Below are 14,904 nucleotides of genomic sequence, written 5' to 3' on the forward strand. Positions count from 1 at the left end.
TAATGGTATGTCCTCAAGTAATATCATATGAAATATGTTCATAGTGATATAGAATATATTCCCGTCATAATCAACATCCAAAGACTTGGATTGCTTGATTTAGATTTAGACATGGACTGTCATTGACTACACTGCATCATCACCTGTCTACAGTACTATCATCAGTCGCTACAGCACATCATCACTTGGCTACAGCACATCATCACTTGGCTACAGCACATCTTTTGGTTACACTACATCATCACTTGGCCTACTTTCAGCATGACTCGCCAGCAGCACGTCATCACTGAGCAGGAGTAAGCACTCAATCGAAAGTCGTACATGAACACTCACCTGTCGTAACAATATTATCTGATCAACACCCTTCGCTTGCAGTACACTCACGTTAACGTAGTGATTTTATTAAATCAAAACACAAATACTCCAACTGCAAAACATCTCTTTATAAAGCTGAATGCAGCTGATGTTCTAAAGAGTATAAGAAGTGCATGAACAAGCATATCAAGCAATATAAAAATTGATTTTATCAACTGATTCGAGGAAAGCAAAAGCATAAGGCTAAAGAACTTTCGAAAATGTTTACACAAAGTAAAGTCTACAAAAAGAAAGGGAGATAAGTCATATGGACCCAAACGCATATGAACCAAATGCGACATTCATCAGATTCGGTAGCCTGATTGGTAAGTATTGTGAATAACAGACTTAACACTTTTTATGAAACATTAACGTATTACTCCTTGCCTAGACGGGTTTCACAAATGTCCACTCAACAAAAGATAACACCTTTGTTATGAATATGCTCAACCAATTACTATAAAAGTAGCAAAAGCGTTCGATAATGTTTGGAGGGTTGGGCTACTCAACAATGTAATTAATGGTAGATTTTTAACTGTTGTTTGAAATATGTATGCTACCATTAAATCGTTTGTACTATCCTTACTAATAATGGATGTACATCTGTGAGTCTTTGTAACTTCCCAGATATTGATATGAGCCAATGTATTTCGTTTATAATACTACTGTATGTAGATGTCACTGTCCTTTTTTGATGATTCTGCCCCTGGGTGGGGTGTACGAATTATATATATATTAGTCGCTCAAAGGGTAATCTGTTACTGGTATAAGCTATATTATGTTGGAACAACTCCAAAAATCATCAAAGTTGATTTAGATAATTATCCAGGGTGCTATCGTATATGCTTTATAACCCTGTAAATATTTAATACCAGTGGTTAACTTCTCAGGTAGAATCAATCCTAAAGGGTCAATTTTACCGAAGTTGGAAAGCTGAGATAGACAACAGCCCTGAAGGTTTCTACTACAGATACATTAAAAATCTTTAGAAAATTATCTCCTCTTTCCGCCTATGTATATTTACCAGTTTTAAAATACAAAACCTGTAACCGTAACGTATATGTTGAAGTTGGCCGTTGCCATGGCATTGATCGTCAAAACAGAACCTGCAGTCTATATAGATCACTTGCTGTAGCAGATGATTTTCATCATTTATTCAAATGAGAAGCTTTTACTGAACAAAGAAATAAATACATTCCCATTAAATGCTTAATATCTTTCCCTAACGTAATAACGTATAAAGCATATTCCTGAAGCAAACAACTTAAACCTAGTTGCTAAAAAGTGAGAAAAAACTGAATAATATATGTTGCATTTATGTAGTAAACTATGCTTGTACTTTCTGCCATCTTGCCTTTATTCATATGTATTGCATATGTTCATGTTTCTCTTGCACCACAAGCAGTGTGTTTTTGATTATAAGAGAGTTTGATGATTCCAGAAAGCTAAAAATTTATCGGAAAGGTTCCAGTTAAGTTCCAGTGATCAAGATCATAAGCATCGTTCTACGCAATTGTGCCTGGGTTACTGAAGACCAGTTCTAACATGGATCGTCATCAGTATAGAGAGGATCTGGGCATAGTGTTCTTGTTAACATTGTGATGATCCAAACAGTATTACTTTCGGGGGATAGCTTTTAGTAGGAATTCACATGGCGCATATGTTAAACCCAACATTCCATCCATTGGAGGCTTTTCCCCGTTCACTGGGACGAACTTGAACTTCTGAATCATGGTGGTGAGGAAGAGGAAGAGCTCCATCCGGGCCATTGCTTCTCCAAGGCAAACCCTTCGACCTTGAAATATGTAAACAAAACGTCAGTTCTATTACCATATGTATGTATGTATGTATGTATGTATGTATGTATGTATGTATGTATGTATGTATGTATGTATGTATGTATGTATGTATGTATGTATGTATGTATGTATGTATGTATGTATGTATGTATGTATGTATGTATGTATGTATGTATGTATGTGCATACAGGTCTGTTGCATATGATATTTATTGTACATATGTAGCTCACCCAAAGAAAATGGGATAAAATCCTCTCTCTTCTCAATCTTGCCTTCGCCATCAAGGAAACGGTCAGGCCGAAAGTTTTGTGGGTCTCCCCATGCATCCTTGTCTTGGAGGACGGAATCAAGGTTCAACATGACTGTGACGCCTTTCGGGAAGGTGTATCCTCGGAACTGTACGTCTTGTGGAACTGTGTGCGGGATAGTAGCAGGAGCAATATTACCATATCTCAAGGTTTCCATAATGGTGGCCTCCACGTAAGGAAGGTTCGTTTTGTCTTTCATGGATGGTAGTCTGCTCTGACCGACGTTTTCCAGAATCTCCTGGAAGCACTTCTCTTGTACATCCGGGTAGTTCAGGAAGTAGACCAGCGCCCAACGTATTGTGGTGGACGTTGTCTCTGTGCCCGCAATGAACAGATCATAAATAGTCTGCGCCAGATTCTCCGCTGCAAACATGAATGTAATCTTTAGTTTAAGTTCAAATGACAGATGTAACTTACCCATATAAAACCGGAAACACAACAATTACACGCCGAGGAAATGTGAAAATACTGTAACAGAATTGGCCATGTTTTCACTTAAAGATTCTAAAAGAAAGCTCAGCTTCCTCAGTCTGTCAAATTATGAGATGCTTCCAGAACCAATAATGCTTTTTGACAAATTTCTCGATCAAATTTAAAATCAAAGGCCAAATGAAAAAAATAATGTATGTTAAACAATATGGATTGTTGAATGCAATAGCTATGTATATATATACCAAATTCATTACACCCTTATCTAAAATGATACACTAGGTATATGTTTGTACAAATAAAGAAAAAGAAACCCTTTAAAAGTAAGCATCCAGCAGACCTCTCCGTCGTGGAAATAAATAATGTACATCCCATGATTGCCTTCAGATAATAAAACACACTTACAGTTTAATGTCGTTGTTTCTCGTTTCTGTTGGCGATGTCGCATCTCCTTCAAGTACACATGGATGAAGTCGTCCCGATTTTCCTCATCGTGATCCTCTAAGTGATTCTTAATGGAAGGATTAATTAGCAAATTTTTCACAAGATCTATGCTGTCCATTATTTTCCTGAACTTGAATGGGTCACCAGGCAAATATCGCACAAAAGGAAAAACGCTCAGTATTCCAGTTACTGTGCTATGTTTAAAAAAATCATCCAGTGCTTTCAGAGACTTGACGAAGACAGGGTCGGTATATTCAAAACGTTTGCCAAAGACAATGGAACAGATAATATTTGATATGGCATTCTGCGCTAAACGCTCTATGTTGAAACCTTGGCCTTTCTGTTCCTCCAGGGCCAACACAAAGTGTGCAATTTCCTCGTGTATTTTGTCCTCCATGATGGTTCTTCCAGCCCCAAACTCTCGCAAAGTGTTGAGAGCAAAACGCCTCTGTTCATGCCACAAGTCCCCGGAGGTTCCGATTATTCCTGTTTGGAAAATACAGTGAAATAGAATTCAGCTCTATGACGTAGCATAAATGGCAGTGTATGTATGTATGTATGTATGCATGTGTGTGTGTGTGTGTGTGTGTGTGTGTGTGTGTGTGTGTGTGTGTGTATGTATGTATGTTTATAGACATTTGTAGAACAGTGTTGTATGTGAATCACGTTGTTTCTGTTAAGACTCAATTCAGGACGGCGGTGACCTGCTTACGATATTAAGACTGTGAGACAAGATTATCGAGTAAGGTTCTGGGCCTACTCTGGAATATACCAATGATGGAGGAAACTGGAGGAAACTTTACATGTACTCATAACGGATCTCAGTCTGATCTTTGCCACCTCACGTACTCAGGTTTTGCCTATTTTGAAAGCTACAGCACTATTGCAGGGGGGTGAATCTTACCATCAACATCTTTGTAGCTACAGGCAATGCTATTATGTTATAGTTATTGTTACAGAACAAAGACAAGTTGTTTACATTCAAATTCTATATTGATATGTAACGAGAGTAAGGTATACAAAGTCACAAGTCAATATAACAATGCAGATTTTAGGTACAATTCAAGAGAGACAAAATCTAAGTCAGTGGGTCACAAAATACAATATAGCAAACTCCCCAAAGTCTTGGTGTGAGAGAGAATCAATTATGGCAGAATGTCAACACAGGGATCAGTGCGACAGCAGATAATGGCGTTGACGGGTAAGCGTGGCAGTAACTCCAGCAAATATGAATGAATGTGAGTGTGACTGTCCCCCTCCGCACAACAACCAGCATTTATGTATATTTACAAAGTCATTTCCCAAAAGTATGGGCACAAACGAACATCGCCAACACTGTAGAATGCCCTAGAATAAGTCTCCCGAAAGTAAACATCGAAAACTAGGAGCAGGTAAATTCCGGAAAACAAGAATTATAAAAGTGTTGACCAGCTATTAAAACGAAATGTGAACCATCATATTTGATATTCAAAAACACTAAGCATCGTGACCCAATAATAATTATTACTGAATTAATAACAAAATATACAGGAAATACACACTCGTAACATTATATTGAATTTGTATTTGTACGGATCAGCTGTATAATGCTGTGAAGGCTATCCTCAATAGCAGCGACTTTATTGGTTACATGAGATATATAAACAGTATATACAAGTTACCAGTCCATATAGCCCAGGTACTGGTCAGGCCAGTGAATCGACCTGTACGTCTTGTTAGGACGGCAGAGAAGCTCAGTTCTGTCTGGCCCTCAGTTAGGGGGTTTTTTATCCATAGTCCACGGGTTACGTATCGGTCAGTGGTCATTAAAACCACTAGTGTCAAGTTGTCCATCACCATGATTGATGTTGGTAATTAATACCCTTTAAAGAGCTGTTGACTCCTAGTAAACTCTGCACACAAACAAGTTTATGGCTTTGAAATCTTTCCTACAGACATTTATGATCATTGTGGGTCCCGTGCAGTGGCCCTGGGGTGAACGTGTCCAACAAGCCTGTCAGACTTCATGTTTCTGTATTTGACCACTGGCCGATCTGTGTGACCCACCGTATCGTGAATACTTGGACCAGGCTTAACTTTGTTACACTCGCCACCATCCACCGAGCATTATTCCTGTGAATAATCCAAATACGTCTCTTCAACAGGATGCACAATTGGCTGATCAGTTCCTGGATCTTCAGGTGATTGGTTGTACAAGTCGTGAATCGTCTGTGGATTCTGCTTTGCGTTGTGTCTTTGTCCATAGATTCTGTCTGGATGTCGTCTATTCGCGTCTAGGTTCGTTGTGTCTGCGTAGTGTCCAGACCTGGGTACAATGACCGTACCACCAACGGTAGGATGCCATTCACTGGTCCCTCCATCATTCTTCCTGACACCAATGGTGCAGAGGGTAATTGCTCTCTTCCGAAGCTATCCGCTTAGTCAACGCCAATTGGCACCATCTCTAAGTCTGGAGTGGTTTGACAGTGTCAACCAAGTCTCAACGTTTTGGCGAACCAGGGTCTATAAACTATGCCTAGGATAATCATTGTGATGACTTCCAGAGTAATGACAATACCGAATGTTATGAGAGCCTTACGTTTCCAACTTCCCGTCTCAAGATTCCCATCCCAGTTATGTACCAGTGACAGTTCTCTAATAAGATGCTTCATAGGCACAGACTGTAAATCCTTCAGGTGCGGAGGCAAGTTTAGTCCTGTGGTGTTCTTGAACGTGGAGTGAAAAGGTACCCAGATTAATGTGTCTGAGATGTTAGGTAACTTAATTATATCAATCCACGAGTTCTTTACCTTAATTTTAGTCTCATTATGATAGTAAGGCATCAGTATAAGATGGTCATTGGATCCGGAGCATGTGACATTAACTGTACGAGGCCATAAGGGGGTGTTACTCTAACAGTTCGTGGATGTTCGATATTTTGCCTGCATACTATAGTAAAGTCCAACACATCTACAGTAGTGACAATCCACTGACCATTATTTATATAGTGAGCCATTGGTAATATCGCCTTTGGGCTCACTTCAGAACTACATCTACTTTTTATTTTATCGCGGTTCCTAGTGATCAGTGCAATGACACATAATTGACTAAAATTTACAGGATAGAAAGGGCTGACAACATGACAATATCCTGTCATAGGGCTGGTGCAAGTACACTGTTCTCAACCTTCAAGCAATTTGTACTTGGTGCTTTCTACGTTAATGCCAATTATGGTCGATTCAAGTTTGTACCTCGCAACTAAGCTGTTGTCAGTGTTATGTGGATTGTTACTTAATACCAGTGGCATCGGCAAGTTATGGATCGTATAGACCTCAAAGCGATCAGTGAGATCTAGAAGAGGAAAAGACGTGACAACTAGAATTTTATTAGCATACAAGACTGTTGAACATGTCTGGTAAAAGTTCCATAAATTATCCTCCGGGTCGGTTGCCAAAGTAAACCAAGCGGGTAAGTTATTCTGGATATCCTTTAGGAGGACCAGTAGTTCGCTCGGCGTGACGGTATGTGGTGATAAATGTCCGAGTGAAAGAATGCTTAACTGATTCCAGACATGTTCGATGTAGGACATGAGTGTCAGAAGAGACTGTCAAAGCTCTTCGATGACTAATTCTATCTTGAGATACATAGAAGTTGCCCATTCTAACCTGTCAATGCGTTGATACAACTGAGCAGTTACATTACCTATATTTTCATCAACTTGATGAAGATTGTCTATAATTGAATTGATTGCATGACTGTTTTATTGGTAGACACTCTAGATACATTCAATATGCTAAGCCCTTCATGAATAACATGTGTTAATACCTTCTGATTTCTGGCTAAATTGTTCGCACCCTTTTTGATTGCAGTTAGGTCTGATTCAGACATGGTACCAAACAGAAAACTTAGGGCATCAGCGATAAAAGGCAACAAGGATCTCTTTGGTCTGACAAGCTGATGATACTGGGCGAACTGTTGTTCAAGATTGCTCAAGGTGTACTCCAGTCCAGTAGCCTTCTTATCCAACTTCATAAACATGCTGTCTGCACCAGTTAGTTTATCTTGATGGTATTGGTCTAGGATGTATTCTGTTGTTGTAGCGTAATCTTGTGTTCCTCTTCTCCTGTGTACTTCCTCTGGGGTTTCAGCAAATTGTCAACTAGTCAAACTACGTCTCGGTTATAGAGGAGGAAGAAGGGTGAGAACTTTGAAGATTCGGAGATGTGAAGAATCTAATGGCTGCCACTGTCTTGTTCAAATAGAGGTCCCAAGTCGTGAGGGAGTCCTCAAGTTTTTTGGCTAGGACATCGTGGAGAGTCCTGTGGAATCGTTCAACTCGTGCATTTGATTGGGGGTGATAGAATGACGTTTGGACATGATGTATTCCCAAAGGCTCTAGAGTCTCCTTCACTGTGTGGTTGATGTTTTCTGTGCCATTGTCAGTCACAATTTCCATTGCGCGTCCATGGCGTGGAAATATCTCTTCTATCAGCTGATGGGCCACTGTGGCTGCAGTTTTATCAGGGACCGCGAAGGCCTCAGGCCATCCTGAGTAATGGTTGACGAAACTGATGATGTACTTGTTGCCCGAGAGAGTAGTTGGGCATGGGCCAGACAAGTCGTTGCTGATCTTTGCAAAAGGGTAGGGAGGTATTTCCGTTTCTTGTAGGGGACGTCTCTGACTTTTCATGGATCGGCTTTGACATGTGACACATTTTGATACGTACTGGTACAGTTCCTTGGACAAGTTTGGCCAATAGCACTTCCCTTTTATTGACTCGAAACACTTAATCTACTCCGCTGATCATCAGAAATTTCTTGAGTTGGGCCTTGCTGTCAGTACCTGTCTCAAGCTGCTCCTTGATATTTTGGATGTCATCATCCTTACCTTGTTCCACCACCATGTCAATGTCTGTGTCCATCTTGGGGAGTGGCTGGGCTTCTTCAGGTTCGACTGAAGTCCTTAACGTTGAATTTGCTCGAGTTGAAAACATTGATTTGGAGGTTGTTGTCAACCCTGACAATTTCAACCTCTGAATTGCCAGCTTGAACATCATCATATTGAGTAGGTATTCGTGACAGCAGGTCTGCACAGGTGTTGTTTTCTCCTTTAATGTACTCAACAGTACAGTTGTATCCACTTATCCCCAGTGCCCACTTTTCGATTCTGCATTGGTGATTCCAACATATAACGCAATGGTTGGTGGTCTGTCTTGATCTTGAACTGTGCATTGTGGAGGTAATGATCTAATTTCTGCAGGGGATAGTGGATGGCATATGCCTCTTTTTCGATGGTTGATCAGCAACATTGGGTATCCGTGAGCTTATGGGATAGAAAATGGAAGAGTTTTTCGACCTCACCTGTCTCTTCGTGGCACATTTGCGTTAAATAGGCTCCGATGCAGGTATCACTGGCATCCATGTACAACGTATGGGGTTTGTTTGGGTCAGGATATGTCAACAGTGGGACGACAGTGAGACTTTCTTTGAGAAACTCAAGTGCTCGCTGACAATCTTCAGACCACCGAAACTTCTTGGTCAGTTTGATAATTGGTTCTGCTATCTTGGAAAAATTTGGGATGAACCGCCGGTAGTAACTACACATACCAATGAAACTCCTTACCTCTTCTACTGTCGTGGGGGCTCCCATGGTTTGTATGGCCCTTACTTTCTGTTCATCTGGTTTGATCCCGTTAGAGTTGATGGTGAAACCCAAATACTTGGTCTCTCTTTGAGGAAAGGCACATTTTGAAAGTTTGAGTTTCAGCGAGTGCTCACATAATCTCTTGAAAACCATCTTAATGTGTTCCAAGTGTTCCTCTTGCGTCCGGGAGAAGATCAAGATATCATCGAGGTAAGCGATTGCAAAGGTGTCCATCCCTTCTAAGACTTTGTTCATCAGTTCCATGAAGATGGAGGTTGCATTACACAACCTGAAAGGCATCACGGAGAATTCAAAGAGTCCACGAGGCAGGCAAGGGCTGTCTTCTCCTGGTCCTGGGGGTCCATTCCTACCTGCCAGTACCCAGACTTCAAATCCAATGTTGTGAAACATGTGGAATGTCCCAGTTGTGTCAAGATGTCATTGTTCAAGGGCAGAGGCGTCGAAATGGGTCTCGTGACCTTATTCAGCGCACGGAAGTCCACACAAAATCTTTTTGACCCGTCCTTCTTATCCACAACTACGATAGGAAAACTCCATGGGGACCAGGAGTGTCGAATAATGTTGTCATGCAACATGTCATCAACGGCTTTGTCCACTACTTGCCTCTTGTTCAGGGGCACATGATAAGGTCTCTGTTTGATTGGTGGGTGGCTACCAGTGTCTATCTTCATGGTGACTGTCTCCGTATGGCCAAGGTCCAAGTCAGATTTAGCAAACAGATCCCTGTTGTCAGATACGATTGCTTGGATGGGTTGTCAGAGGTCATCAGGGGCATTGATATCTTTGCTGTCAACATCACTTGGCTCTTCTTTCTTAAGACCCCGAGGGATCGTCACAAGGTTAGTTGATGGCACATCTGTCAGTGTACCAAGGATACCCCCTCTCTTAAGTCTGTACGTGTGATTGGTTGTGTTTACGATCATCATAGGCACTTCCCTTTGTTTGTTCAGTTTGATTGTGGAGTTACTTACTAGTAGTCCTGGCTCATTGCCTAAGTAGCTACTGTCAGTCCCTTTTGCTTGATACACATTATTCTCTTTGAAGGGTGTCCCATTCTTGACCTTTGCCTTGACAAGGCTCTTACTTTGAGGCTTGATAATAGTGTCTCTAGCCAAGCGTATAATAGACGAGATGTGAACATCATCCTCTAATGGAACGTAGGTTTTTCCTACTCGTAGGCTACCCAGATCAAAATAAACTCTGACCCCTGCTGCTGTTAACCAGTCATGTCCCAAGACAATATTTCTGTTCATGTTACTGACTATATAAAACGTGTGTTTTTACGGCTTACCCCTTAAACTGAAGTCAACAGTAACACTGCCCTCAACATTTAGAGAATTACCATTTACCGCTTGTAATGCTACTTTGTTCTTATTTAATTGAAATTTGTCTTTAACTAGATCAAAAACCCTCTTGTGGATAATTGAGACCTCTGCACCTGAATCTATGAGACACCTAAATCTGTGTTTTCCTATCTTCACTGTACAAGAATTAGGTCTACCAGCTAGATTGATAGAATATGTGGTTAAACAATCTTGCTCTTTTAGTTTAACCGTGGTGATTGGTGACAGTGTTTGGGGCAGTTACGTTTGAAGTGGCCTGGTTTCCCGCATGACCAGCAAAGTCTTTCTGCCGGTGTGTCCGTATTACCCCTGGACACTGCATTGACCCGGTGTTGAGGGCGACTTCGACAGTCACGCGCCTTATGGCCTACTCGGCCGCAATTGAGGCAACGTGGGCGGGGTCGGAAGTGATCTACTTCCATTGGCTCAACTTGTCTGTCATGAGTTTCATTTGCATTGTTCCTTCCGACACGCAGAGCCATAATGTTTTGCTCATTTGTAGCGACGATTACTGCTGTCGCCAGATTAGCTGGGTTCTCCCGCATGACTTTAATTTTCAGGTAGTTGTGACTCAACCCGTCTATAAAAAACCCTACCAACTGCCTTTCAATGGCGGCACCATTGCCGCCATCTTGTCTAAGTCAATATATGCCTCACTGGCCATGTTCAATAGTCTCTCCTCAAACATTTGCACACTTTCATTATGTTTCTGCTTCCCATGCAGCCTCAGGGTGGTCCGTAAAGTACCTCTGCATGAAGTCACTTACAGTCCCTACACTAGCTTGATATGCGATTAGTTTGACTTGTCTATTCACCACACCTGACAAGACTGCATACTTTTCAACAGATTTATCCATTCTTTAAATTTCTTTTGTTCTCCATCAAACGGTTTTATTATCTGTGCTACCCCATGTGCACCAAAGGCTTTGGTCAAATGATTCAGCTGTCCAGTTATTGGATTTGCTATCCCTTGAAGAAAGTCCCCTAGTTCTGCCATTTGGTAAGACTCCTAGAAGTTCCAGATCCGGATCATGGCACCACTTCCGCAGGGACGACTTCCCCTCGTGTAACACTACACGAGTCTCCAGTCAGGTTTTCCAGGTTTCACGACCAAATGACGGACGCCGAGGGGGGGGGGGGGGGGGGGGTCCTCAATAGCAGCGACTTTATTGGTTACATGAGATATATAAACAGTATCTACAACAAGTTATCAGTCCATATGACCCAGGTACTGGTCAGGCCGGCGAACCGACCTGTACGTCTTGTTAGGACGGCTGAGAAGCTCAGTTCTGTCTGGCCCTCAGTCAGGGGGGCTTTTATCCATAGCCCTCTGTTGGCGGGTCACATATCGGTCAGTGGTCATTAAAACCACTAGTGTCAACTTGTCCATCACCGTGATTGATGTTGGTAATTAATACCCTTTAACGAGCTGTTGACTCCTAGTAAACTCTGCACACAAACAAGTTTATGGCTTTGAAATCCTTCCTACAGACATTTATGGTCACTGTGGGTCCCGTGCGGTGGTTCTGGGGTGAACTTGTCCAACAAGCCTGTCAGACTTCATGTTTCTGTATATGATCACTGGCCGATCTGTGTGACCGACCACATCGTGAAAATTACTTGGGCCAGGCTTAACTTTGTTACAAGTTTCAATTATCGAGTTTAGGCAAGTCGCAGGGATAATAAGTCTTCTATTGTATCAGTAGGAAACTTGTGTCACATATCTATAGCATAGACCAAAATACTGTCAAAAAATCGTGACATTGTGATATAGCATAGACGAAAATACTATCGAAAACGCGTGACATTGTGTCGTTAAACACCCTGTTTTTTTCGTTCAGATGCCCTCTGTAAACTTACTATATGGAATTCGGTTTTTGCAATGCCTACATCTAGCAAACATTGAATGCATCTTTTCTGTGTTTGTGTACACACAAACGCTCACTTTCACCACAATGCAATATAAAAAGGTACAAGACACAACCAAACACAAACTGCTTACAATGTACCTGATTTGACGATGGTTTCAGCAATGGCGATTACTGGCACTATTAACGTTTTCATTATGGCTGTCGTGGCTGTCATGGTCCAATCTTTAGAGCCACTCTCAAAACACCTTTACTTCAGCTAAAATTTAAAGAAAACGCACCTTTTCTCCTTGCGAAGAAATCAGTCAAAAATGTGTGTGGCCTGTCGGAGAAGACGTCGGCGTTCTTGACTATGGCTTCTTTAAGGACGTTGTAGCCATTGAGGACGATGACAGGCTTGTGAAAGACAAACAGACTGAAAATGTCGCCATACTTCTGTTGAAGGTTCTTAAACAAAACACGGGAATCAGTCTCCATTGAAAGGGCGTTCCCCAGGAACGGAAGGAGAGGGGGGCCAGGGGGAAGTCCAGGTGCTCGCCTCGTTGACAACCATAACAGTACCAGCACCACGACCAGAAATAAGGCAATTGTTGTAAATCCAAAATCCCACATGATGATTGTGCGCTGGTTTCCAACCTGTGTAAAAGCTGACTGGAGAGAGCGAGACGAAGTACAACTGTCGAGTGGCGTATTACCACGACTGTCTGATTTAAAAGAACGGCCCTTATCAATGTTTGCAGAGTGAGTCAGCCAATAAGCGTATATGTCATGCACACTGCCTTGTACGTGTACATGTGTCAAGTGGCCAAAGTGTGACTCACAGACAGTACCAAATAAGGTATGTGAAGGGAATAGATTGCACAGTTACGGATAGGTGCAACACACTGTCAGTGTATATATTTGCCTTCCAACTAAATGAAATAAACACTGTGGTTGTTTGGGCACGTTTCATAAAGTAAGCTCAATAGTGATTTCCAGAAGCCTTGAATTTGTTTACATTCCCTACTTTACACTGAAAATATAGCTTACGTTTCTATATGTAAAGTAGCTGTTACATAAGAATGAGTTAGTTGATGAACATTCTGTGACTAGTGCATTCAGGATAAAATAGAGACACTTTGCACATGTCTGTTGACATCAACATGGATTAACTGTGTAAAGGCGTTGTAGTTGCCTTTTTGCTCACACTTTTAGCACACACATGTCCATTATACTGATAACATTATGGGGTGGGGTATTTAAAGGATCGGTTAGGCGTCAATGAGCAAATCGTGTGTAATAACTGCTATCTTTACTTTGATGAATTTGCTCAAACTTTGACCAACAGATGTCCCATATACTGACAACAATGTGCCACAAATCATTTTATAAGCCATTAAGGAGTGTGTATAACAACTGCCTAATATACATTTTTGCAGATAATGCATCTGTATTCGGTAATAGGGTACATATATGAATCCAGAGTTTCTTGTGTATAGCTGATGTAAATACAGGACGTTCATTTTTTCACGTGTGAACAATGTACTTTGTTTCTGTGATAGTGTCATAATGACATGTGATCCAGTCCTCTAAGTTGCAACTATTCGCGGTGTAGAGTTGCGTCCCTTGAGCACACCTATGAAACCTATGAATGTTGTTTCGGATCCTGGTTTGTCATAAGTTCGTTTCTAGGTTTGTCTGCACCACGCTTCTTTCACCCAACGACGTGATGTAAGCGGAATACTGTTAAAAGCTGCTTTAACTAATTAGGTCATAACTCAGTTTTCCCCTGAACCTTAGCTGCAGTGCGCCGTGCAGCTTTACACAGGTTATACACTCCACAAGACTCGTGTTTTTGTCATGATTTATGGCTCGCCTTGGAAGGAGCTACTCCATGCCACTGGGCGCCCAAGTTGGCAATCAACTCATTTAGTGGGTATAACCTGTCAGGGGCATTGCGGGTATTTGGTTCAGTAGAGGTCAGAGGGTAGCAGAGAGGGAAGGGGAATAGAGTTAGTTATAATAGTAATATAGAAATATAGTAATAGTCTGCTGATATGGAGCTCATATCCAGGCACATTGCTTGCTCATGGCACAATGTACATTACTAACCTCCAGTCAAAGGACGCTATCATACTTCCCAATGCTTCTTCAGCTCCCTGGGGATTATACAGCTATGCTGTCTGGTAGACACAATGAACTGAACACTCACAGTACCAGGACATGCCCACGGGCACCCATTTTACAGCTGGATGAACTGAGGCAATGTGCATGTGGATCTAAAAACCTCGTCTAAGAATGCTACGCAAGTGTGACCACCTTGGGACCTGAACCTAGGTGCCTCCGTCAGGGAGACCCGTGAAAGTCAGGGGTAGAATAGGTCCTCTGCAACCCATGCTTGCAATAAAGGGCGACCATGCTTGTCGTAAGAGGCGACTAACGGGATTGAGTGGTAGGGCTCACTGACTTGGTTGACACGTCATCGGTTCCCAAATGTGAAGGTCGATGCTCATGCAATTGATCATCGGATAGTCTAGTCTTACTCTTGATTATTTACAGACCATCGCCATATAGCTGGAATATTGCTCAGTGTGGCATATAAAGAAATGCATTCATTTACACTACGATACTTAAACTTTCATATGTATCGCGACAGGGTATGGATTTGACTTCAGCAATGAAATACCCACATTCAAATTGACTCGTGTTCATAAAAATATCCAAGAAAGACTGGAC

At 41.7% G+C, this 14,904-nt stretch overlaps 1 protein-coding gene across 1 annotated transcript; it reads right to left on the reverse strand.

Moving 5' to 3' along the window:
• Window positions 1–428: 428 nt before the first annotated feature.
• On the reverse strand, window positions 429–12,887 carry LOC137287430 (cytochrome P450 2J6-like). The gene is made up of 4 exons (XM_067819700.1): window positions 12,471–12,887; window positions 3,296–3,820; window positions 2,384–2,824; window positions 429–2,149 (listed from the first exon to the last, which is right to left on the reverse strand). The coding sequence occupies exons 1-4, from the start codon at window positions 12,799–12,801 to the stop codon at window positions 1,971–1,973; spliced, it is 1,476 nt and encodes a 491-aa protein (XP_067675801.1). The 5' UTR covers window positions 12,802–12,887; the 3' UTR covers window positions 429–1,970.
• Between the last annotated feature and the right edge of the window lie 2,017 nt (window positions 12,888–14,904).

The sequence above is a fragment of the Haliotis asinina genome, chromosome 6, assembly GCF_037392515.1.
Source record: "Haliotis asinina isolate JCU_RB_2024 chromosome 6, JCU_Hal_asi_v2, whole genome shotgun sequence".
In the NCBI taxonomy this organism is placed as follows: Eukaryota; Metazoa; Mollusca; class Gastropoda; order Lepetellida; family Haliotidae; genus Haliotis; species Haliotis asinina.

Coding starts and splice junctions, on each gene's coding strand:
- LOC137287430 (XM_067819700.1), bottom strand. CDS start 12,801: ATGTGGGATTTTGGATTTACAACAATTGCCTTATTTCTGGTCGTGGTG. Junction 3,821..12,470: donor TTTCTTCGCAAGGAGAAAAG/GTGCGTTTTCTT, acceptor TTTTCCAAACAG/GAATAATCGGAACCTCCGGG. Junction 2,825..3,295: donor AGAAACAACGACATTAAACT/GTAAGTGTGTTT, acceptor TCATGTTTGCAG/CGGAGAATCTGGCGCAGACT.